We start from the raw sequence: 25,031 nt of genomic DNA, 5'->3' as shown, positions 1-25,031 counted from the left end.
TTATTATTATTATTATTGTTATGTTTAATATCACCACCATTATCATCATCAAAGACAATGAAGCTTCTACAAATGCAAACTTTCTCGGGTCGCCCCTTAGGAGGAGGAGGAGGAGGAGAAAGCAGGCCGGCCATGAGTGAGCGAGGGAATTCATGCGCGGCGCAGGGGTTCATGAGGGCTTGAGGGCAAAGGTAACAAGTGTTGATGCACACTCACGCGCGGCCGCAACAAACACGGGCCTTACCTGCACCAAGACTCTGGTGATCTACGCTTTTCTTTGCTGTAATTTGTTTTCTGTTTTTTATATTCCACTCCTTTCGTGTTCAGTCACGACCCAGCCTCCCTAATGTGTGTCAAGTGTAAGCACGCGTCTAGTTATAATTACTAGAAACGAAGAATTTAATGTTTCTCAATGCCAAGGCTTGCGGGATGAAGTGACCTCTGTCTGGCAACACTTTTCAGGCGGCGGACTTTGTTACCAACGAGAGATTTAAAGCACTAATATTTCCTGAATATAAATGCGGTTTAACTGCCTAGATGGAATTGCCATATAAGTATAGTTTTAGAAAATTATAATTGATTTCATAAATGGCCAGAGTCGAGCGTTGCTGTAGTGAACAAAGTGAGATGGCGAGGAAGGTGGCGGCGGCACAGCGCAGGTATCGTGAGGCTGTGGATGGGTGGGGGGCGGGGGCAAGGAGGGGAGGTGCTGGGCAGGTCGGGGTGGGCGGGGCATGAGTGAGCCAACACGAGGTGGTGGGTCAGGTGGGCGAGGGCCGCGGGACAACAACAGTACAGTGGACACTCCTTCTCACAGCGCTGCGTGGCAGGGATGCTCAGGAGCCGCGACGTCGTTCTCGTCCTCTTCGTGACCCACACCTGGCCAGCGTGATCCCAGCAAGAGTGACGGTGTGCACCTGTTGCCAGTCACCTGTGCCTTGTGTCAAGACTCCAGGTGAGGTGACAGGTATAGTGACCCCCCCCCTCCCCCAAGTGAACACAAGTTACATCCGGAATTCTTTCATGTCATTGCTTTACCGAGGCTCATATGAAGGCCCACACCACTAAATCTTTATATCTCTTTCCCAAAAGGCCGCATGAAGTGATCGCCCCCCCCAGCCACCGTCAAGACCCCCAGCATGGCCGCCCTCAGGATTGGATTTATCGGGGCGGGCAACATGGCCCAGGCGCTTGCCAAGGGCTTTATCTCGTCAGGTGAGTCTTGACCCCGAGTATTGGTAGCTCTCACGCCTCAGGTTCCTCTGTGTGCCCTTATGTTCAGTATATCAGTTTTCAGTATCAGGCTTTATTTATAATACACTTCGGTGTCGTCAGTGCCCCAACATACCACACTCACGAACAGTCATCCACGAATCTTCGACAGTCATTCAGGTTATCAGAGCGTCATTGATCGGGAGGTTGACGCGAGACGAAACGGTTATCAGTGAAACGTAGGCAGCGTTATCAGTTCATTAGAGTTGTCCAGAGTATTTAGAACACCACTTGACAGGAGAAACGTGGAAAGTGCATCTTCGTCTTCAAGCAACGCGCAATAGGCCGCCGGGAATGCCTGGAAAGAAGAAACTGTAAAGAGCAAGAACACAATACTGATTTAAGAATACTAACGCCCATTATTTTGTCCCTCCCACTCCTTCGGAACATTCAAGGCGAGAAAGTATTGATATGACCGAGAGAAAACTTCAAATATTTTTGTCCCTCGCACTCCTTCGGATCATTCAAGGCGAGAAAGTATTGATATGACCGAAAGAATTAAAACTTCATATATTTTTGTCCCTCTCCTTCGGAACATTCAAAGCGTAAAAGTATTGATATGACCGAGAGAAAACCATATATTTTTGTCCCTCTCCTTCGGAACATTCAAAGCGTAAAAGTATTGATATGACCAAGAGAAAACTTCATATATTTTTGTCCCTCGCACTCCTTCGGATCATTCAAGGCGAGAAAGTATTGATATGACCGAGAGAAAACTTCATATATTTTTGTCCCTCGCACTCCTTCGGATCATTCAAGGCGAGAAAGTATTGATATGACCGAGAGAAAACTTCATATATTTTTGTTCCTCGCACTCCTTCGGATCATTCAAGGCGAGAAAGTATTGATATGACCGAGAGAAAACTTCATATATTTTTGTCCCTCTCACTCCTTCGGATCATTCAAGGCGTAAAAGTATTGATATGACCGAGAGAAAACTTCATATATTTTTGTCCCTCGCACTCCTTCGGATCATTCAAGGCGAGAAAGTATTGATATGACCATAAGAAAACTTCCTATATTTTCTTCACACTCACGTCTAGCTTAAATAAACGAAAACATAAATAAAGTAACAACCTCACCCGTCATTTGTGTATCTGCAATCAATACTTTTTTTCTATATTTAGCCTCACATTGCATAATCATTCTACTCTTTACTCCTTTGTACAGTTATATATCATCCTCATGTATCCATAGGTCTCCCCACTGATGCGTATGTATGGGGCGTTACGTGAGCGAGTCAGAAGGACGAACGTTGGCCCCTCACCCACCAGAGATTGAAGGTCGCTTGATCACGTGTTAATCGCGGTGAGGGCGTGGGGGGAGGGGGGGGGGCCAGGGACGGTGGTGGGAGGGGAGGACTGATGGAGTGGGTTGGTGGGTATTCGTGTGTTTTTCCAGTCTGGCTCCTGGAAACACGGTCAGCAACGAGGAAAGCGCACACACACACACACACACGCACACACACACACACACACACAGATGAGGGTGGATGATAAGCCTGTCGAGTGCCGGTCAGCTGAAGAAGCATGAGGTGGCGGCGGCGGCGATGATGGAAAAGTGGGCGTGTCGTCGATGCGCAGGTGTCTCAAGATCAATTATCTTACACATCCACCGAAAAATAAAGGTAAATAAACGACGAACCAGTACATAACAACAAACAAACGTGTCAGGAATTAGTACAAGGAAAAACGAGAAGAAATAAAAGGACACCGATAAGGCCTGGATGCTCCCCTGACCTTGGCGCTGGCGGGGAGTGGGCGCCGCCAGTGTTGCCAAGGCGGGTCGACAAACACCCAACCCCTGGACCGCGCGACGAAGGAGGTTTAACTTAAAGGGGGGGGGACGGAGGCAGAATGGAAAGTTCCCCGCCACCTGCCACGGTAACTTTTCCTCCTGGCGGGGAAACTTTTTGGGTTTTGCTTTACCATAATGTGTTTGAGGCATAAGGGACGTGTGTGTCTGGGTATATAATGGAAGATTTTTAATGAGGCAGTGGTGGTGTAATAATTATGTGTGTAGTTTTAGGTATATAGATAAGTGTCATCGTGTGTGTGTGTGTGTGTGTGTGTGTGTGTGAAGGGGTTGAGTTGAAGTTGTATACCTAGCTGGTGACCCACACGTTTCTATTATGCCAGGGTATGACCACGCTTATAGTATGTTATTCACCACGGCCTGATCACGCGTTGGACTTGTAATCGCCACCAAATACCCTCCAGACAAGAGTAAGCTCATTATATTCGATCTATGGGTACTACCAGGACCTCCACACAGCATAAGAATATAAGAAAATAGGGAGACTGCAAGAGGCCGAATGGCCTACACAAGGCAGCTCCAGATTCCCCCCTATTACCACCTGTCATCAACAAAGTACAACATACACGCCTTGCTCAAGGGGGACAGTAACCACTCCTTGTCAGAGGAAAAAATCCAGCCTGAGCGAGGCTCGAACCTCCGCCTGTTAGGCCGCTAAGCCTGGCAACGCAGAGCTTTTAACCACTGAACTACGGAGTGGTGTGTGTGTGTGTGTGTGTGTCCGAGTTATGTAATACCAAACAACGGGTAACTACTAAAAAGATGTTTTTATGTGAGATCATATTTGGAGGTCACCATTTTTTTGTCTCCCATACTCAGGCATCAGACAGAAAACAAGGTTTACGTAACCTATTTTTCAAGTAAGATTCTTGCTTCAGTGATGTGACTAATCGAATAATTGTTTTTTTTACATTAATTTCATAGGTTATCTAACCAATGATTATGCCTCTTCTGTTACTTACTTTGAAATGAGAAGATGATCGGTAGTTTGTTTGCCGCCTGAAATACGCAGTTTTCACATGAGTAAGCATATAAGTGCACGATAGTCTTGCAGTTTTTATTTCAAGATAACGTATACAAGTACGCTACTGAGGGGAAAACAAGCAACCAACCAGGCCTGTAAATTTTAATAAGCGCACCTAACATTACCAAATGTGGGGTACAAACTTGGCGGAGGGACTGTTTTTTGGGCGCCATTAAAGGTAATGGCGAAAGAGTAGCTTAACCGGATATTTTGTTTTTATTTATTAATGATCCACGAGCCATCCTGGAGTTAAATCAAAGTATGTGCTTATCTTTGTATTCATTCATACACACACTGGTAACATTTCTGTGGAGTCTGATTCACTTATTAGAGAGAAATTCTATTGTGATAAACAGTCACAAATTCGTGTCTTTAGTAAAAATGAAACTAGTAATTTAAGTTTTGCCACCATGAAATATACACAAACAGATAAATATGAAAGCTCACAAAGTCACAATAAGTGACATCACCTGCTTTGCGCAGTAAAAGTATGCTATTTTTGGTATCTGACATCTGCAATATGGCAGGCTGCTGCTGCCTCGGCCACAGATTATTGTCAGATTGTCATAATCACCCGATTATATTTCCCGACTTCCTGCCCCAAAACTGTCTTTTGGGCTCCAAAAACGAAACTAATTTATAGCTATCGTTTAAAGACTAAGATCCTGATGTTTCTTGGCAATAGTTAGGCGACAAAAAACGTTAAATACTATGCTCTGAGTACGACAATCTGGCAACGGTGGCTATACGTATTTTCATATTATTGTTCTGTTGTTTATTGAATGTTGTGTTCAAGAAAAAGAATACTCATAATTTTAGTTAGTTTTTAGTTATAAGGATTCTTTACGAAATACAAGTATAACATTACCTTCTTTAACTTAGGAAACGTCCTGAATCCTGGATCGGCTATAGTATTGTTAAGTACGCCTATTAACTCAGGTGTCTTGGCCGCTGCCGCACGAATCTGCCTTTGAATGCAATAACAAACGTGAACAGACATACTTCCTATACTCTTCTGATCCGATAATGTTTTTCGGCCACCACTAACCACTTGCCTTTTCCTTCTCGGCGGCGTCTCCTCCTGGTGGTGGTGCAGGCCTGGCCCAGCCCCAGCACGTGATAGCCTCCTGTCCCCCGGCTGACCAACACCTCCTCCAGCAGATGCAGGTGAGTCGAAGGAACATAAGAACATTAGAACATAGGGAAACTGCAAGAGGTATAAGGAGTATAAGTACCTAACGTAATTCATGCATACTCTCTCTCTCTCTCTCTCTCTCTCTCTCTCTCTCTCTCTCTCTCTCTCTCTCTCTCTCTCTCTCTCTCTCTCTCTCTCTCTCACTCCTAAATTCCATACCTGTTGTACTTCTTTCCTTTATCTTCCTCTGTTATGTTTCATATCCGCCGAATGTACTTCCAGATGAGATTGTTCCACTTGTTGACATTGAAGTTTAAGGCAAAAGTCAACACCCACCTGTTTACTCATTAGACATTGTTTTCGTCCTCTCCCTCCCCCCACACACTCCCGTCTATATTATTCTCTATTCTTGTATTATTTTCACACTCATGTTTGCTCATCGACGGGATTCTGTTTGGGTTTGTATCTATTTATTTATTATTTTCCCTGGTTGCCTTTTCATGGTTCTCAAAATAATAATGATAATAATAATAATAATGTTTTGCTGCCTTGAAGTATCCGTTATTTGTCTTGTATGTATTTTTTTCTCATATTGTTCTTTCTCTTTATATTAATTCATGGCCCTTATTTCCTCTCTCCGTCACTGCCCTCAAGTTTCATCTCTCCCTTACTCTCTTTTTTTTCCTTTAATATTTTGCGGCTCCTTTACGCTCTCATCCCCTTCCTGGTCTAATTTTCCATGCCCTTCCTCCCCTCCCGTGTTTTCCCTCCCCGTCCCTTTCCTCAAGATCGCAATCAGATCTCGCCCCTCCCCGCCCTCCACATCCTGATCCGCAGCCCCACCCCTCGGGGACACACTTAAGTCGTGTGGACCCTTGGGAGGGATGATCCACTCACTAAGCTTCATCAGCGGATTATTGTCTTATCGTTCTTCTTGTTTGTTTATTTACACACACAAAAAGAGAGAGAGAGAGAGAGAGAGAGAGAGAGAGAGAGAGAGAGAGAGAGAGAGAGAGAGAGAGAGAGAGAGAGAGAAACACAGAAAACATAATTATTTCAAACTATAGAAGTATAGTTATCTCCTGATATGTATGCGTGTCATTTTTTTTTTGTCAGAGAAACTACACGAAATATTTTATATGATAAACTGATGTTATGAGCACAGAGGTCGCGCGCAGCTGTTGCGTGTGCCCCCAACTTTAGAAGCTTAAGTCACTCACTGATGGTAGAAGGAAGACCTGTCATTTTTAATTCTTCCACTGATTCATGTCAACCAGTAAGCTCCAAGGATAATGCCACGCGTCTTGTCCCTCTTTTAATGGGCCGAACTTCTTCCAGACCCTCAGAAAACAGACTATAACAATGGCTACTCTTTACCTCCCACAGTCGATGGGCTGCACCACCACACACGAGAACCGTGAGGCCGCCGCCGCCTCGGACGTGGTGGTGGTGTGCGTGAAGCCGAACATCGTGGGCCGCGTGCTGACGGACCTGAAGTCCTGCATCACACCGGCCCGACCCCTCGTCACCTCCGTGGCCCTGGGCGTGACGCTGGCTGCCATGGAGGCCGCGCTGCCCCCCGAGGCCCGCGTGGTCAGGATCATGCCCAACACCCCCGCCCTCGTGCAGCTCGGCGCCTCGGTCTTCAGCCGCGGCACCAACGCAACGCACGCCGACGCAGAGCTCACGCACAGGTGGGTTGCTTGCGCTCAAGGTGTTTTGTGTGCGTTTGCTTTGCACCCCAACACGCTACATGTGCCCAGGCGTCCATGCACGGATCAGCAAAAGCGCACCCACACACACCAGTACCCATCCATAAAAGTAACACTGACACCCACATTGATATAATATAATAGTCAACCAACCGAAGCCACACACACCAACCCATATCTTCCACCTCCCGCTCACCCACATACATCAACGCGACACCCTCCTTATAATCATCTCCCTCCTCCCTCACACATGCCTAACGGGGTCCATACATTTGCAGGATGCTGAAGGCGGTGGGGCAGTGCGACGAGGTGCCGGAGTCCTTCCTCGACGCTGTGACGGGCCTCAGCGGAGCAGGGCCCGCCTATGTGAGTTCTAACGCCTCAACCTTCCTCCATACTCTACTCATCCTCACTGTCCCTGTCACTTCATCCTTCTCTTTCAGTCCATCCTATATTTCCATTTCATCCTTGTCTTCACTCCTTACTTCATTCTACTTTTTTTTCCACTTCATCCCACAATATCCTTCCACTCATCCTTCTCTTTCACCTCGTCCTCTCCCTTTCATTCTATCCTTTCACTTCATACTCACTCCTTTCCAGATGATCACCTTCATACTCCTCCCTCTTTTTTCCATTTATTTCGCATGGCTGTTTCATTCCTTTGGTGTGTCTGTCGCTCATAACATCTGCTAAAGAGTGTTTTATTTATATAGACTAACAAAGGAAAATATCAGTGCTCTCTAGAAAAAAAATGAAGATAAATGTTAGTGCATCCATGTCTTATGTCAGAGGATAACTCAACATACCCACAGTAAAATAACCTAGAGTAAAGTAAGCAAAGTAACCTACAGTAAAGTAAATAAAGTAACCCACACCCATAAGTAAAGAGACACAAAACAAAGCGATGCAGTTCTCAAGGGTTCAACTTTTTGCCGCTTCATTTACAAAGTGGTTGGACGCCCCGCAGCAGACTTATATTTGACGCTGCCCTCACGCCCTCCCTGTCCTCAGATGTACCTGGTGGTGGAGGCGCTGGCTGACGGCGGCGTGAGGATGGGGCTGCCCCGACAACTGGCGCAGAGGCTGGCGGCGCAGACCATGATGGTGAGCCTTCTTCAGATCTTCACTTCCTCTCCCCCACTGGCTCCTCCTCACCCACCACCTGACGGAGGGCGAGGAGGTGGCCTGGCGGGATGAGGACTGTAATGGATGTTGTGTGATCTTGTGACATAATACCTGTATAGCTATTACCTGTGTTTCTTCATTATTGTTGTACTGATGTGTGTGTTCCGTGTTTACAGGGCGCTGCCAAGATGGTGCTGTCGACAGGCAAACACCCCGGGCAGCTGAAGGATGAAGTGTGTTCCCCTGGAGGTGTGTGTGTGTGTGTGTGTGTGTGTGTGTGTGTGTGTGTGTGTGTGTGTGTGTGTGTGTGTGTGTGTGTGTGTGTTATTATCATCATCATTATTATCATCATCATTTATCATTATCATCATCATTTATCATTATCAACATATTTTATTATCATTAATAGTAGTAGTAGTAGTAGTAATACCATAATTATAATTAGTAACATCTTTATAGGCAATGATGTTATGTGCCTTCATAGCTCAGTGGCTAGAGCGCTGGTCTAGTAAACCAGAGGCCGGGAGTTCGATCCTCCCTGAAGGCAAGCAGAGGAATATATTTTTATTCGTCCATAAAGACATCGGGTATAAAGCATCGCATTTCTATGTTCCGTTCACTGCGCTATAAAGGATTTCCTGCTCCACTAATCACGGTCTAAGCATCGCCAGTCCACTCCCCAAATATTCCCAATCCACTCGTCCACTCGAATCTCTCTCACTTCATTTTTTCTTGATCTTCCCCACTCCAAGGATTTACTACTCCCACTGGACCCACTCCCCAAGCTTCTCTACTCCACCTATAATTCGCTTTCCAAGCTTTCCCATTCCAATTTTATCACTCCTTAAGTTCTCATGGCACTCCCTAATCATCCCCAGTCCACTCTGTCATTCCCCGACCTTACCCCGTCCACTCTTCCACTTCCCAGTCTTCTCCACTCCATTCCACCACTTCTCACGTTTCTTCGGTCCATCAAAACCCCACTCGAGACTCCCCACATCAATCTAGTCCACTCACTAAACTTCCCTACTCCATATCCAGCCTCGCCACCCCCTACCCAAGATTCCCCACTCCACTTAGAAATCGGCCCTCCCCAACCCCTGCCTCACCCCAGTCTCCTTCCTCGCCTCCTACAGGTTGCACCATTCAAGGCGTGCAGGTGCTGGAGGACGCTGGGTTACGCTCCGCCCTCATCTCCGCCGTGCATCGAGCCGCCGCCGCCTCCGCCATCCTAGGCAAGCCACCACCACCACCATCACCGTCACCATCACCGCCAGCACCCTCACCATACCAGACAGCACCGTTATCACCATCCCCCTCGTCACCACCACCCCCAGGCCCCACAGTGTTCCGCAGGCCCACCTCCCCCCCTGTGGCACCCCAGCCGGCTTAGTGGAGAGAGAGAGGGAGAATCCATACCTCTTATATAGTGAAGATTGGTGCCATATTTACTTCTATTATCATCAATATAGCCTAATATTTACTATCCTTATAAGGCGTAAAAATATATGCCATTCTGTACCTAGATGGATAACGCTCCTATGATTTTTTTTGTAACTGTGGTAGCCTATTTTTTTGTTATTGTATCAGTCGTAATATATATACCCTTTTTTATATGTTGTAGATTTATACCTAGGAGAATATGAAAAGACGAAATTAAACAAGAAAAATGAATTATGTGTTATGTTATTTTGCATACGTACTGCTTCGAGGCTTTCTTTACTGTTTGATTCGTTCGGCGGAGTGACGTTGAAGAAGAAGTGCAGCTCTCTATACCTCTCTAAGAAGCCATGTGGTGCTGAATACGCGGCCCACAGAGAGAACCATACATACATTGAAGACTTATAAGTGTTTCTAGAACCTAACAGATCCACCAGCCTCCCGCACACCCCCATAAATCCCCCCTTATGATAAAAAGAGTTGGTGTCTCGGAGCAAGGAATGACGCCCCGCCTCTCCCCTTCCATCAGACGGTAGGTAATGGCTGGTGTTTTCTTTCCTTTAGTTTTCCGGGAGGTTTAAAGGAAGGGGAAAGGGGAGAGGGGAGGAGAGAGACGTTGGGATAAGTGTTTGAGGTTTGTTTGGGTCATGAAGGGAGGAGTGAGCGGCGGATAGGCTAGGGCGGTGAGCCACGGGGTAATGCCTCCCGCCGACGCACAAGTTCCCAGGTATATATTTCATGGTTATTTTTACAGTTGTCTTGATCTCTACACACCTCCCAATGATTTTCCTGGATGTTTAAAGGAAGCAGAAAATATATATGACAAGAGCAGTTGGTTAAGTTGAAAACGAGATATTGACGCGTGAATAATACCAGTCTTGCTCCACCTGGCATGGTCATAATATGGTTATTTTTCATTTCCACAACAAATGATGCCTCAAAACACTCATAAGAGCTTAAAACTATCAAATGGGAGAAAATAAACACCAAAAATAGGAAAGCGCAATAAAGAAACGATTTACTTATTTCGATAATTATAAAGAATCGCTCAGCGCCTTCATTATCAACCCCCTCCCCCTCCCCAGAATAATTCCCTTACTATAAAGGATATCATATTGGCTTATGGCGCAATTTCTCACAGTTACTTTATTTCCTGTGACTAGATCTAATGTATTGGGGCAAATGGTTAGCTCGTGTTAGTTTGTGGGAGCAATAGTTATTATGAAAGTTACGTAAGATTTGGTACTATGATATGAACCGTTATGTCATGAACAGTAATAATATGAAAGGTATGAACAGTTTTGATTATGAAAGTAACGTAAGATTTGGCGTTCAGGAATTGCGTCAAATCGAGACAAGACCGCACTGAACCATCACTACCCTGACTTCACCTCGTTTGATGTACCCAGCAGCATGTTCTAAGGATTGTTTACAGGGGGATGAAACACATAACGAGGCTGTAGATTAGCAGGAAAAAAAAAGGACCATCAGTCGTCTGCACTAACTAATTCAAGCCACCGAACGCTACCAGTAACATGATAAAAATAAAAATAAAACATTCATTACTAATCTAATTTATATAATGTGATGCCTTATGAAGTTCTAGAAAATCTTATGTCTGCCTTCAAATACTTAAGAAAACAGTAATATTTTCATACGTAGAAAATGGAAGGGTAGCCTAACACAAACACCACCTATCATGCGTGCGTGGTGATGACGGTTATGGTGCTGGATGGTGATGAAGAACAGAATGTATATACTAATGATGATAGAGGTGGTGAAGGTGCTGTGGTGTTATGATGATGGTGAAGGCGGAGTTACTTGTAGTGTAGATGGTGAGGTGAAACATGCCTCCACAGTCCACTTCTAGGAGTTGGTGGCAGTGTCTTCCATGCACAGCCAAGCGAGGGGAGAAAATGTGTTATTATTTTTATGTATTCCCAGTGAGGTGTGTGGTGCCGCCCTACTATAGCTTTGTTGTGTCGTTGAAATCATTAGAGGATGCTGCAATTTCCCCCCCCCCCCACCCCCCACCCCCCGCACCTTTGAGCGACAGATGTGCGCGCATTTTCTTTCAGAGCAAAAATATTACAAACTCAGTATTCATTTCTGTTATTTTGTGTTATTGTGTTCCAACATTATTTCCATGAGCAAGAAGTCAAAGCAGTTAGACGCCTATGAAATGTGATTCTTGTGATTTTGTTAAGCTTAGAATGGCCAGGGTGAAGCGATCGAAGGTTCATCAATCATCACTTATTCATGAGGCGAGGAAGCGAGATAAGCAAGGCTGTCTTAGGAATGTGCATGATACGAAGTCAGCCGATCATTATTGTAACAGTAGATGACCTCTTCCTGTTTAACTCCTCTTCCCTCTACTTCGTTTCCTCTTCCGCCGCCGGTCACCTACCTCGCTGCCGTCATGGAAACCACAAATTAACTGCAGTGATGATGAAGTGGTCTGCCCGCGAAGAAAGAGAAGGGGATACTTTTTTTTTTTTTTTTGACCATCAGCCCTATTTAGGTCATTCACCTCATCCACATAACTTACCAAAAAAAAAGAAAAACAAATATATAAATAAAAAATAAAAAAAATAAAATAGAACAAATACATTTAAGGGGACCTATCCGAAGCTAGCTAAGTAGGTGTGGGCGGGGACACAGGGAACACCACATTCACACACACACACACACACACACACAGGGCTGTGTGGCCCAGCAGGGGGGATACCAGAGGCCTGGCGGGGGGTGGGGGTGAATAGGGGCGTGCAGTAAGAGGGAAGGCATGCAGGACGGGCGCGTTGCTAAATATACTGATCTCCGAAAGTGTGTAACTGGATCACTCTTGTTCACTTTCACTCTCGGACTTCCGTAAATTGGACGCATAGTAATTGTGATTTTACGATAAACTTATTTGTATACCCGTACTGCTGCGTGTTCTCTTTTATAACTCCACAGCTCAGTGTCAAAGTGACTCAGCGCCACACTTCCCTATGATTGTATCAGCTGCTTTAACCTTTGGTCCGCCTTAATATTGTTTCGGTATTGCAAATCTCTATAAATGTGTACTACTAATAATATCAGGACACCTTTCCTCCCGAAATTGACCTCTCTTTCGGCCACCTCTTTTGATTCTTTTTTTTTAGGAGCAGCGAATAGCGGGCTTTTATTTATTTATTATTGTTTCCTTTTTTTGTGCCCTTGAGCTGTCTCCTTTGTTGTAAAAAAAAGTTATAGTTTCTGACCGATAACTATAGCAAAAACAAACAAACAATCAATTTTCTATCGTTATTTGTGTAGGTACGAGAGTTTGAGGCTTAAAAGTAATAAATACGATGTGGTGAATACGATAATCTGGCAACGCTGCGCCATCACCTCCGGGAACTTCCTCTCTATAGTTATTTGTATGATGGGGGCAGGACGCTCAGCAGAGGCTCATGTTCTCAGACGCTTTCAGCTCACACAACAAATTTCAAAATGCCACCAAGGAGATTAGTCGGGATCTCAGGAGTGTTTCTTAACGTTCATGGTGCAGAAGACTTGTCAAACTATCACTATAGGCTCATTAAACTACCCATGGAAATTTCCACAGCCTGTACGAAAGCCTTATCAGATGTTAATGTATGAGGCCCCAACATGTTTGAGAGTCGTATTATGAGACATTTCGCCGCCCAAGAACACATATTTGACAAGGCTTTCGTAGGAGTTGTGGGCATTTCCAGGAGTAGTTTTATGACCCTGGTGGTAGTTTGATCCTTCCTCTGTACTGTGAACCTAAAGAAACACTCATTAGAACCCGATTGATCCCCTCTTTGACCTTCAGAAATAGTTGATGTGAGAAACGAAAGTGTCCTATAATATCGACCTATGGGCCCTGAGTCGTGGGTCGCGCAGTGTCGTCATGATCTTGCGGAAGTCGTGATGGGCGTGGCGGCGATTTCGGGAAGTGAGTAAGCGGGGACGTCACATAAACAAGACGTACCCACGCTTCTCGAGTAACCGGTCTGCCCGTAACTGGAGCACACGCGACAGACAAGCACAAAAAGACGTCGCGTTGCCGCCATCACCGCGTTGCCAAATTATCGTACCCATCGCACTGCATTTTCGTAGTTTCTGACCGATAACTGTAGCCAAAACAAACAAACAATCATCAATAAATAGGAGTTTTAACGCTAACTTCAATTTTCTATCGTTATTTGTGTAGGTACGAGAGTTTGAGGCTTAAAAAGTAATTAAGACGATGTGATGAATACGATAATCTGGCAACGCTGCGTCATCACCTCCGGGAACTTCCTCTCTATAGTCTGAGCCGAACCGTGTGATGCAAGGAAGTTAAAAAGGGTGTGAGGCGCGACGTCTTGGCTCCCCACACAAGACACACATTTTTTTTTTATATATTGAAAGGGTACAGAACAAGAGTCACATAGAATAGTGGTGGGGAATATTACTCAAGACTAACATAAAGTAACAAGAGATGCAAAAATAATATATACACAAAATTTGAATCAGCAGTGTCGTGAAATTTTCTTCGCTGCGTCGCTGTCTTACTTCGATCGTCTTCTTCCTCCTAGGCGCCTCCTCACGCCCAGACCCTTTTCTCCTCCTCCCTCTCCCTCCACGTTCCCCCTCCCAAAGTGATGAGGGGACAAAATGAAGACTGGGTTGATTAGGAGTATTTTTCGCCGCCGTTGCCTTCACCTCCAGCCGCCGCCCAAGGTCTTGCGTCAAGGGTGGATAACATACGGCCAGCGAGTCATTCAACCGAGGGAAAATAATGACGAGTCTGGTACTTAGAAACCTCTCTTAACCATGAACTTCGGATAGGCAAAAAGATCACAAGCAAATCTATCTTAGTTTTCAGCACAGACAGTCACTCCTTTCCAAATAGCCCTTTCCCCTCCTAAATAAATAAATACATAAATAGATAAATATATATACACACAATGGTAACAAAATGTATTCAACGTCTGTCGACCTTGAGATCCCTGTAACTTGTTTCATTAGTTGTTTATAAAATTGATAATACATATATAATAATTGATGCTTAGTGTGATTATTGCTTGTCAGGTATTATTGCTGTGTGATTACCCCTGTCTTATACACACCTGTCTCCTTACTTTGCATATTTAATTAAGCACACACACACACACACACACACACACACACACACACACACACACACACACACACACACACACACACACACACACACCAGCACGCACGTTCCCCTGTTACGTCAGGAGATAATGAAAGCATCAAGATGAGGACGAGATAAAAAAAAAAGTGTGATTGAACTTTTAATGGAAGGGAAGCTGTGGTTTAGTTCCTGGGTCATTCTCTCTCTCTCTCTCTCTCTCTCTCTCTCTCTCTCTCTCTCTCTCTCTCTCTCTCTCTCTCTCTCTCTCTCTCTCTCTCTCTCTCTCTCTCTCTCTCTCTCTCTCTCTCTCATTTATTTGTTCTTTAATTCTCTTCCGTCCGTTTATCCCCGTCTCTCGCTTCTTCTTTCTGCCGAGAGAGAGAGAGAGAGAGAGAGAGAGAGAGAGAGAGAGAGAGAGAGAGAGAGAGAGAGAGAGAGAGGAAGAAAGAGAGAGTCAGTCAGTCACAAACAAAGCAAACAAAAACTATGGACCCAAGAAAGGAGAGAGCCAAAAAAGGGAAAAAAAGGAGAGGTGAACGAGAGGAGGAAGCAAAAGAGGGATGGCTTTGGAGAGGGTGAAGGGAAGTGAGCGAGCGGGCAAGAAGCGAGCAATTATAAAGTCCGGCAGAGGATGGAGCGTGTGGGTGAGCGGGAAGGTTGAGCTGAGGGAGTGGATGAACTTTAAGACGGCGTGAACCCTGGTGCTGGGGGTCAAATATGTCTGTGTTGTTATTTTATGTGCGTGTGTGTGTGTGAGAGGAGAGAGAGAACCTACCAATAGATACATATAAAAGCTCATAAATAATCATAGTAAATACGCATACTCTGAGGTGTGCTTGGGGCCAAATAAGACTGTCATTTTTGCGTGTGTGTGAATGAGAGATAACCTACCTAGCTACACTTAAAAGCCTAGATACACATAAAAGCTCATAAATAAACATCTTAGATACACATACACATAAATATACATAAACAGATCTACCTATACAGCAAAAAAATAATAGGCCTACATACAGAGATACACATAAAAAGGAAAAAAATGATAACATAGACAGAATACGTAAAAAACATATAGAAAAAGTAGATAGAAAGCATATAAAAAGATACACATAAATGAAATATCTATCTACCTATGTCTATTTTTCTTTTATTTATTTTTTTCTCTCTTCCTTTTCCTTCTGAGTCTCCTATTTTTCTGTCTTCTCCTTTTCCTTCTCCTTATTCACCACCTCCCACTCCTGCGTTTTCTTTTCCATACCCTTTTATTTCTTCCCTTTTTTTCTCCGTCACACCCGGCAAATCTCACCTGTTTATCTATCTATCTATCTATCTATCGTCACCCTCATAAAATAATCGCCTAAGTCATTTTTCAGCGATTTCCAGGTTTTTGTCTACATCAATTTTTGAACACGTGACGCCCGTTTTTGTATAGTTGCCTTCGTCATTCACGGTTTGAGTGTTCTAGAATTGGCCTTTCCATTTCTGCCTAAATCTTAAACCAAATGAGATAATGACAGTTCTTCTTTTCCTATTTCCTGTAAAGTAGAAAATAATGACAGGCGGTTTGCTTACGAAGGTGACGCTATATATATACATCCATCTATTATTATCTTCATGTCTGTATCTGTCTCTATCAGTGTAGTTAGCGTTATATTCGTCCGTGTGTCCAGTTTCTTGTCTAAACCTCTTGGTGTTCCTGGTCCGAGGGTTCGTCCGATCACCGAGTCCTCTTCTTACGCAAGGTCTGACCCATCTCGACTCCGCCTAAAAAAGATGTTCTGGGAAATGCCGGTTGTTTTTCGTTTTTCCTGCCGTGACTGGACTCGAGTGCTCTTGACTGATGGAAGTATTTTGCTGATTTCATTGTCTTTTTTGTGTATTTGCTGAAAAAATGTAAGGTCAGCTGTCGTGTAAAGATGGCCTCTATTTTTTTTTTTTCTTAGCTGCACATCTGCCTTTTTTTCTCTGATTGGTTAGGTAATGCAGCTATTGAAGGCATGATTTCTATTTTTACATAAACCTCGGCTTTTCTTATTAAACCAGCTTGTAAGTACTAGTTTGATGGATAAAATATTGCCAGTAGAGATAGTATTGCCAAGTCGGGGCGGAGGAGAGGAAGGCCCCCCAAAAAAGAGATCAAAGGATTGCACTGAAGAGGATCTGAGAGTAAAAACAAAAAACAAACGAGATGAAAATAAGGATCTCGGAATGAAAAAAAGATATATCGAGATGAAAGTAAGGAAGAGGCTTTATGGAAATGGTGACTCCAATAATATTATGAACTCTACTGAAGGTTTACTATGCATTGCCATTCATAGAAATTTGTAGATATTAGTTTGTCGGATGGTGTGTGTATGTGTGTGTGAGAGAATGGAAGAGAGGGACGTGTGTGTGTGTGTGTGTGTGTGTGTGTGTGTGTCAGAAAAGTTAAGAGGCAGATAGGAAGCGCGACAACACACACACACACACACACACACACACACACACACACACACACACACACACACACACACACACACACACACACACACACACACGTCCCTCTCTTCCATTCTCTTTTCTTCCTCCTACTTCTTATTATTCTCCTTTTCCATTATCTTTCTTTTTCACTTTTCCTTTTCTGTGTCTCCTCCTCCTCCTCCTCCTCCTCCTGCTGCATGTTCCTTTCCAAACTATTTTTTCTCCCCATTTTTCTCCGTCACACCCTCCGAGTCTAGCCAGCAGGGTCGTGTGTGTCTTACGTGGGTGTTGCCTCGCCGAACCCGCCCTGCCCACGCCGCTTATCTCGATACGGACACACGTTGGGGGCTGGCTGGGCTATTTATCGCCTTAACTGTGTGCCGGATTGAGAGAGAGAGAGAGAGAGAGAGAGAGAGAGAGAGAGAGAGAGACCACACAACTATACCGCCATTACTGTTCCCAATTCTTATCTGTCAGCCTTCTTTTACTGTGTGTGTGTGTGTGTGTGTGTGTGTGTGTGTGTGTGTGTGTGTGTGTGTGTGTGTGTGTGTGTGTGAAGAGAACGGGAAATAAAGGGAGCATAAAGTGTCACGTGATTGTACACTTTGAAAGCAGAGTTGAGATTGCATTCTGTCTTAGTGAAATATAAAGAATAACATTTGATTGTATACTTGTGATAGTTTGACAAGGCCTCTACACATTGAACGTAAAGGAGCACTATTGAGAACTAGACTAATCTCCCTCGTGGCCTTTGAAATTATTAGTTGTCAGAGCCGGAAGCGTCTGACAATGCGAGCCTGCCTTTAATGGACGACAAAGATCAGCTGAGTATTCTTGTGTTCCGGATTCAACAAAAACTAAGCATCTCATTATCTATCTATTAAACGAATTTCCACACACAAGACGAGCATTCACTCCTTCGTTGCACCACAAAAAATGAAAAGTTAGTGAGAGTGAAAGTATAATAAAGAAGCATTTCAAAAGTATCTTAAGTAGTGGCTTGCATCGTTTTCTCGCTGATTTCCTTCTTCATTTTACTGCGGTTGGAATTTCACTCGAGAGATTTTATAAAACCTTGCAGATCACCCGGAGATAGGTAAAGGTATAGATGGTTGCATAGGAGTAGTTGGACCGTAGATAGGAGCCGTAGATGGGTACAGTGTATGTTGTAGTGTGTGTTATGTCCAGGTTATACGGTATGAAGGTCTATTCCGTGTGTGTAGGTTGGTTAAGGTGTAAAACAGTCGCGTGTGTGTAGTTGAATAGAAAAAAAAGTTGTTACGTATACAAGTTGAAAGGGAAAAACTTGTATGGTGTGGGAGGGTGGATAGGTGCATAGGTGTGTGTTAAGCTGTTGAAGAGAAAGCTATGGTGTGCTCAGCTTTGGATATAGAGGTGTAAAGTGCTCGTCGTTATGTTATGTTATGTTATGTTACGAATACAGGTTGAAGGGGAAAAACTTGTACGGTGTGGGAGGGTGGATAGGTGGATAGGTGTGTGTTAAGCTGTTAAAGACAAAGCTATGGTGTGCTCAGCTTTGGATATAGAGGTGTAAAGTGCGAGTCATTTAAAGTTTAGGAGTGTGTGGGAGGTAAACAGTTTAGATAAAGACTTGTAGAGTGTATGATGACCTCTCTTTCGGCCACTCTTCTTAACTTTTTCTTTAATAGGGGCAGTGATTAGCGGGTTTTTTTTCTCTATTCATTGCTTTTGTGTGTCTTCGAGATGCTTCCTTTATTGTAAGAAAAAAATATAAGGTAAATAGATGTGTAGTATGTGGATAGATTAAGGTAGAAAGGTGTAGATTGCGTGTGAATTATTGAACCAGGACCAGGTGCATGAGTGAGAATGGGGAGGGGGTAAGCGACCTCCGTATATTAGACCAAGGTAATCAATTAGCATACAAACACAGGTGAGAGATCATGTCCAGGAGTTACCATAATGACCAAGCGAAGGTGTGGGTTACCTGTGATGAAGTAATAGGTGATTTGGGAACCGTCTCCTCATTACCTGTCCGCGGTTCACCTTCTTTGAGACCATTAGTTTGTGTTGTTTTGGCTTAATGAATTGTGGTAATGAGATCTCCTCCTGCTCCTCCTCCTCCTCCTCCTCCTCCTCCTCCTCCTCTGGGGCGTGAGTTAGCAAAAATGTAATCAGTGAGTTCATCTTCAGTGATAGTAAATTAAGATAGAAGAGGAGGAGAAAAGAGAAGGAGAAATGTAATGATGAAATCCGAAGAAGTCACAGAGTAGGAACGAAAGAAGAAGGAAAAAGAAGAAGAGTAGGAAGCCGAAGAAGAAGAAGACGAGGAAGCGAAAATAGATGAGGATGTGGGTTGTAAAAGTGAACGGGGGGGGAAGACGAACAGGGAACAGGTGGTGGATTGGAAGAGAGAGAGAGGGAGAGAGGAAAAAAAAAGAGGTTAGTGTGTATACCAGATGAAACGGGAGCACCAGCAGCAGCAGCCAGGAAGGAGGGAAAAAAAAAAACCAAGCGAAGGAGGAAATGAATTATATAGCGAAAAAAAAAACCTGTTGGCCGCAAAATAATAAAGGCGAGCGTAAAAAGTTCTGATAGGTGCGTTTTTATAAGGTTTACGAAGGAGATGCAGAGAGAGAGAGAGAGAGAGAGAGTCACGGTGGCGGTGGTGGTGGCGGTTATGCAAGAGCTGATAAAAAGTAAAATCGCAAAAAAGAGAAGAAGAAAACAAGAAAGCATAATGATGATAACAAAAAGAAAAATATTATGAAGAAGGAAGGAACGGTATTGTGATGAAGGAGGAAGAGGGCGGAGGAGGAGGAGGAGGAGGAGGAAGAGGAGGAGGAAAAGGAAGGGGAGGAGGAGGAAGAGGAAAAAATGAGGCTCAGAATAGGAAATGCCGACAGGTGAGGCGATAGCAGAAGAGGTTAAGAAGGAAAGGGAGTCGTTGAACTTATACCAAATATATGTACCCTCTATTTTTACCTTTCTCTTTGCGTGTATGTCTGTCTGTATGTGTGTGTGTGTGTGTGTGTGTGTGTGTGTGTGTGTGTGTGTGTGTGTGTGTGTGTGTGTGTGTGTGTGTGTGTGTGTGTGTGTGTGTGTGTGTGTGTGTGTCTGTCTTTGTTTTATTCTGTCTGCGTACCTGCCTCTTTGTCTGTCTGTTTGTCTGTCGGCCTGTGTGTTTTTTCTCTTTCTATCTATCTATCAGGCTATCTATCTGTCTATTTATCCATCTATCTATATCCCTTTCATTATAATTTTATTTCTTTGTGTGTCTGTCTGTCTACTTCTCTATTAGTCTTTCTCTGTCTAGTATTTGTAGGTTTGTCTGTACTTGTATGTGTCTGTTTCTGTCTCTCTCGCTGTCTATTTCTCTGTATGTCTGTCTCTATTTGATTGTCTGTGTGTCTATCTGTCCGTTTGTCTGTCTGTATCTATCTATCTATCTATCTAACTATCTCCCTTTCCCTTTCACTTTCCTTACTTCTTCAAATATATATTAAAAAGAACGAGGATGATGATGATGATGATGATGATGATGATGATGATGATGAGGAGGAGGAGGAGGAAGAGGAGGAGAAAGGTGAATATTTCCCATCTCCGCAAAAAAACAAGCAAGACGCGTTCGGTACGGGAGTTCTGGGTCAGTCAGGCAGGAAAGCAAGAGTGGCGGCGATGTGGGACGCTTTATACTCCGTCTGCACAATAGCTTTTCTGCTGCTTCTTTTTTTATCACTCTTTATCATGCTGCATCACGCTAGGGCATCATGATAACTTCTGTGACCTTAATCGGGGTGATGGAGGAGGAGGAGGAGGAGGAGGAGGGGGAGGACAGGTATCTCTATTACTGGGTGTGGTGGTGTGGTGATGTGGCGTGGTGTGATGATGTCGGAGGTTGTGGAGGTGGCTATGGGTAGGGAAGGTATGGGTTAGGATTGATATAGGTAGGGGAAGGTATGGGTAGGGAAAGGTATGGGTTGGGATTGATATGGGTAGGGGAAGGTATGGGTAGGGAAAGGTATGGGTTGGGATTGATATGGGTAGGGGAAGGTATGGGTAGGGAAAGGGATGGGTTGGGATTGATATGGGTAGGGGAAGGTATGGGTAGGGAAAGGTATGGGTTGGGATTTATATGGGTAGGGAAAGGTATGGGTAGGGAAAGGGATGGGTTGGGATTGATATAGGTAGGGTAAGGTATGGGTAGGGAAAGGTATGGGTTGGGATTGATATGGGTAGGGGAAGGTATGGGTAGGGAAAGGTATGGGTTAGGATTGATATGGGTAGGGGAAGGTATGGGTAGGGAAAGGTATGGGTTGGGATTGATATGGGCAGGGGAAGGTATGGGTAGGGAAAGGGATGGGATGGGATTTATATGGGTAGGGGAAGGTATGGGTAGGGAAAGGGATGGGTTGGGATTGATATGGGTAGGGTAAGGTATGGGTAAGAATAAGAAAGGTATGGTTTGTGATGGGTCTCAAAGGTCAATTTTAACCTTTTTTTATATATGTATCTAATTTAGTCTTTCCCTTTTTGTGTTTTTGTTTTTCCTGTGTTTTGCATCTCCTCCTCCTAACCCTCCTTCCCTTTCCTTCCTCCTCCTCCTCCTTCTCCTCCTCCTCCTCCTAACCCTCCTTCCCTTTCCTTCCTCCTCCTCCTCCTTCTCCTCCTCCTCCTCCTAACCCTCCTTCCCTTTCCTTCCTCCTCCTCCTCCTTCTCCTCCTCCCCTTTCCTTTCTCCTCCTCCTAACCCTCCTTCCCTTTCCTTCCACTTCCTCCTTCTCCTCCTCCTCCAACTCCACTTCTTCCTTCAGCTCCACTTTCTTCCTCTTTTCCTATTCACTTTCATCTCAATCTCAATCACAGTCACGTCCCTTCCTCCCTTTCCCCTTAATTGCATCTTTTTTTATATATTCGTATCCAATTTAGTTTCCCTTTTTGTGTTGTCTTTGTTTAACCTGTTTTTTTATGTTTTTTTTTTTGCATCTCTTCCTCCTAACCCTCCTTCCCTTTCCTTCCTCCTCCTCCTTCTCCTCCTCCTCCTCCTCCTCCTCCCCCCCTTTCCTTCCTCCTCCTTCTTCTCCTCCTTCCCTTTCCTTCCTCCTCCTCCTTCTCCTTCTCCTCCTCCAACTCCACTTTTTCAGCTTCACATTCTTCCTCTTTTCACTTTCATCTCAACCTCAATCACAGTCACGCCCTTCCCCCTTTCCTCCCTTTCCCCTTCCCTGACACCTTGCTTCTCCCTTTACCTTTACCCTTCACCCTTACCCACGTCTCCACCCTCACCTTACCCACCTCCACCTCCTCCTCCTCCTCCTCCTCCTACTCCTCCTCCCTCACCCTAACCGGTCTCCCATTCCAGTTTGACCTCGCCTTCATCGTCCACGGGCATCCCAAAAGTGAGACTCATGCCGTGCTGGATTGTGCTATGCGAGTCTTGTTGGTATCATTAGCTTTGTTTATTTCGTGTGTTTTAATCTGATTTGCTGAGGAGAGTCGTGTGTGTGTATATATAGGGCATCGTCATTAGGGAAAGGTGTATGGGAGATAGATAGATAGATATGGATAGATAGATAAAGTGAGTAAGTGAGAGTTCATTTATTATTCATTTTCTGTCTTCGTTATTTTTTTTCTTCTATCTGTTCCAATTTTTTCTTCTTGTCTCTGGGTGAAGGCAGTTTCCCTAAGCCTTTCCAGCACTCCCCGCTCCTCCACCCCCATCCCCATCAAACCCAGCCCCACCCAGCAGCAGCCCTCTTGTCTCCCCCAGCCTTCCCCCAGCCTCCCCCTCCCCAGCCTCCCCCTCCCCAGCCTCCTCCCCATTACATCCTCCAGGGGGTGAAGGTGTCGTCCAGGTGAATGTGGAAGGGAAAATATTACCATGTGTGTGTGTGTGTGTGTGTGTGTGTGTGTGTGTGTGTGTGTGTGTGTGTGTGGTGTGTGTGTGTGTGCGTGTGTGTGTGTGTACGATACTTTTCCTTTTTATTCCTTTTCTATGCATCTCAAAGACAGAAAAAAATGCTTGATATAATATGACATGTTAGTTTTCTTTTCGTACTATATTTAAGGTTGATTCTGATACATAGATAAATAGAAGGTCAAGGGAAAAATACTAAATAAACATTAAAAAAAATTAAAACGAGCTGCTCTGTACTCTCTTTCATAAGGCTGTGATTAGTGGGCTTTTTTTTCTTCTCAATTATATTTTTCACCCTTGAGCTGCTTCCTTTACTGTAAAAAAAAAGGCTTCATTCATATCTCGCTGTTAAAAAACTATCCCCGAGAGAGAAGTGGCCGCCGCTTGCTCTCCTTTACCTCTTCTCTTTTCTCTCTTCCTCTTTATCCTCCTTTAAACCCCTTACTTTACATCTGTCACCCTCAGTTACTTATTTTATCCTTCTCTCTCTTCTCTCTTTATCCTCCTTTAAACCCCTTACTTAACATCTGTCACCCTCAACCACCTATTTTATCCTTCTCTCTCTTCCCTCTTTATCCTCCTTTAAACCCCTTACTTAACATCTTTCATCTTCAATCACTTATTTTATCCTTCTCTCTCTTCTCTCTTTATCCTCCTTTAAACCCCTTACTTAACATCTGTCACCCTCAACCACCTATTTTATCCTTCTCTCTTCTCTCTTCCCTCTTTATCCTCCTTTAAACCCCTTACTTAACATCTCTCACCCTCAATCATTTATTTTATCCTTCTCTCTCTTCTCTCTTCCCTATTTATCTTCCCTTCCACCCCTTACTTAACTTATGTCCAAACATGCCTCCTTTCCTCCTATAGCCCCGTTGCAAATATACTCTCTACTCTCGCTAATTCCTATGCTGTTCAAATCCCTTATGCTAGAGTTAACCAGCATCATCATTCTTCCGCAAATACACGCAATCTGCAAATATTCGTAAGCCTCCGCAAATATACGTAGACATCCGCAAATATCCGTAGACATCTGCAAATATCCGTAGACCTCCGCAAATATCCGTAGACCTCCGTACCCGGCCGCCCCAGATCCGCGGTGAGCGACTCGCAAAAACCAACAACACTTCGGTGGCTCGTGTTAGCGCCCCGGAACCAGGAAGTATGGTGGTAGGGAGTGGTCTTGTCCTTCTTTCATCATCTTAATCATCTTCATCCTCATTATCTTGTTCTGCTTCTTGTTCTTGTTCTTGTTTTTCGTGTTCTTGTTCTCTTTGTTGTTTTTGTTGTTGTTGTTGTTGGTGGTGGTGGTGGTGTTAATATTGTTGTTGTTGTTGTTGTTGTTGTTGTTGTTGTTGTTGTTGTTGTTCTGCTTCTTCTTCTTCTTCTGCTTCTTCTTTTTCTTCTTCGTCTTCTTTTTCTTCATCATCATCATCATCCTCTTCTTCTTCTTCTTCTTCTTCTTCTTCTTCTTCTTTTTCTTCTTCTTCTTCTTCTTCTTCTTCTTCTTCTTCGTCTTCTTCTTCCTTCTTCTTTTGGTGATTGTCTGATGCTCCACCACAACCAACACAATCACCACAACCCTCCCTTCCCCACCACCACCTCCACCTCACTCTCATCACAACCAACGTCATTTCCTTCAACACATTCAGAAAACAACACTCAAACTATCCATGCACCGCCACACGAAGATGCCAATACAACACCATAATTACGAGGAAACAGTTACGGCTCCTTCCTTAAGAAATAAAAGAATGAATAACCAAATCGAAGAAAATAAAAGTGACCTACCTAAGTTTTGTTCCCTTAATTGACTCGCTGTAAATTATTGAAGGTGAAAGTATTGGTAGTATTATTGTTTACTATTAGTCTTAGTATTCGTATTATGTTATTCTGATACATTGCCCACAACAGTTTTAAGTTCATTCGTTCTTCTTGTTGTTATTATCATTACTGGGGATGAGAATAATGAGAATGACGCACGTGGAGTCAGCCTGTATGCATGTAATATGATATCGT

General features: G+C 44.1%; 1 protein-coding gene and 1 non-coding gene across 4 annotated transcripts; both read left to right on the top strand.

Annotated features, from left to right (window-relative positions):
- The first annotated feature begins 731 nt into the window (after positions 1-731).
- Positions 732-9,757, top strand: LOC127009890 (pyrroline-5-carboxylate reductase 3-like). Of its 3 annotated transcripts, none has more exons than XM_050883411.1 (8): positions 732-967; positions 1,093-1,215; positions 5,208-5,278; positions 6,633-6,940; positions 7,237-7,324; positions 7,970-8,062; positions 8,260-8,332; positions 9,220-9,757. In XM_050883411.1, the coding sequence occupies exons 2-8, from the start codon at positions 1,140-1,142 to the stop codon at positions 9,474-9,476; spliced, it is 966 nt and encodes a 321-aa protein (XP_050739368.1). In that variant the 5' UTR covers positions 732-967; positions 1,093-1,139; the 3' UTR covers positions 9,477-9,757. The 3 variants fall into 3 exon arrangements, with proteins under 3 accessions (XP_050739368.1, XP_050739367.1, XP_050739376.1); XM_050883410.1 differs by having other exon boundaries at positions 733-955; XM_050883419.1 differs by lacking the exons at positions 732-967; positions 1,093-1,215 and adding an exon at positions 2,754-2,899.
- Trnat-agu (transfer RNA threonine (anticodon AGU)) lies at positions 8,558-8,630 on the top strand. The gene has a single exon. It is a non-coding gene; the product is annotated as a tRNA-Thr (tRNA).
- Positions 9,758-25,031: the final 15,274 nt, after the last annotated feature.

This window comes from Eriocheir sinensis, chromosome 4 (assembly GCF_024679095.1).
Source record: "Eriocheir sinensis breed Jianghai 21 chromosome 4, ASM2467909v1, whole genome shotgun sequence".
Classification (NCBI taxonomy): domain Eukaryota; kingdom Metazoa; phylum Arthropoda; class Malacostraca; order Decapoda; family Varunidae; genus Eriocheir; species Eriocheir sinensis.
The sequence above is the reverse complement of the archived record's forward strand: the minus strand, read 5'-3'. Positions and strand labels throughout refer to the sequence as shown.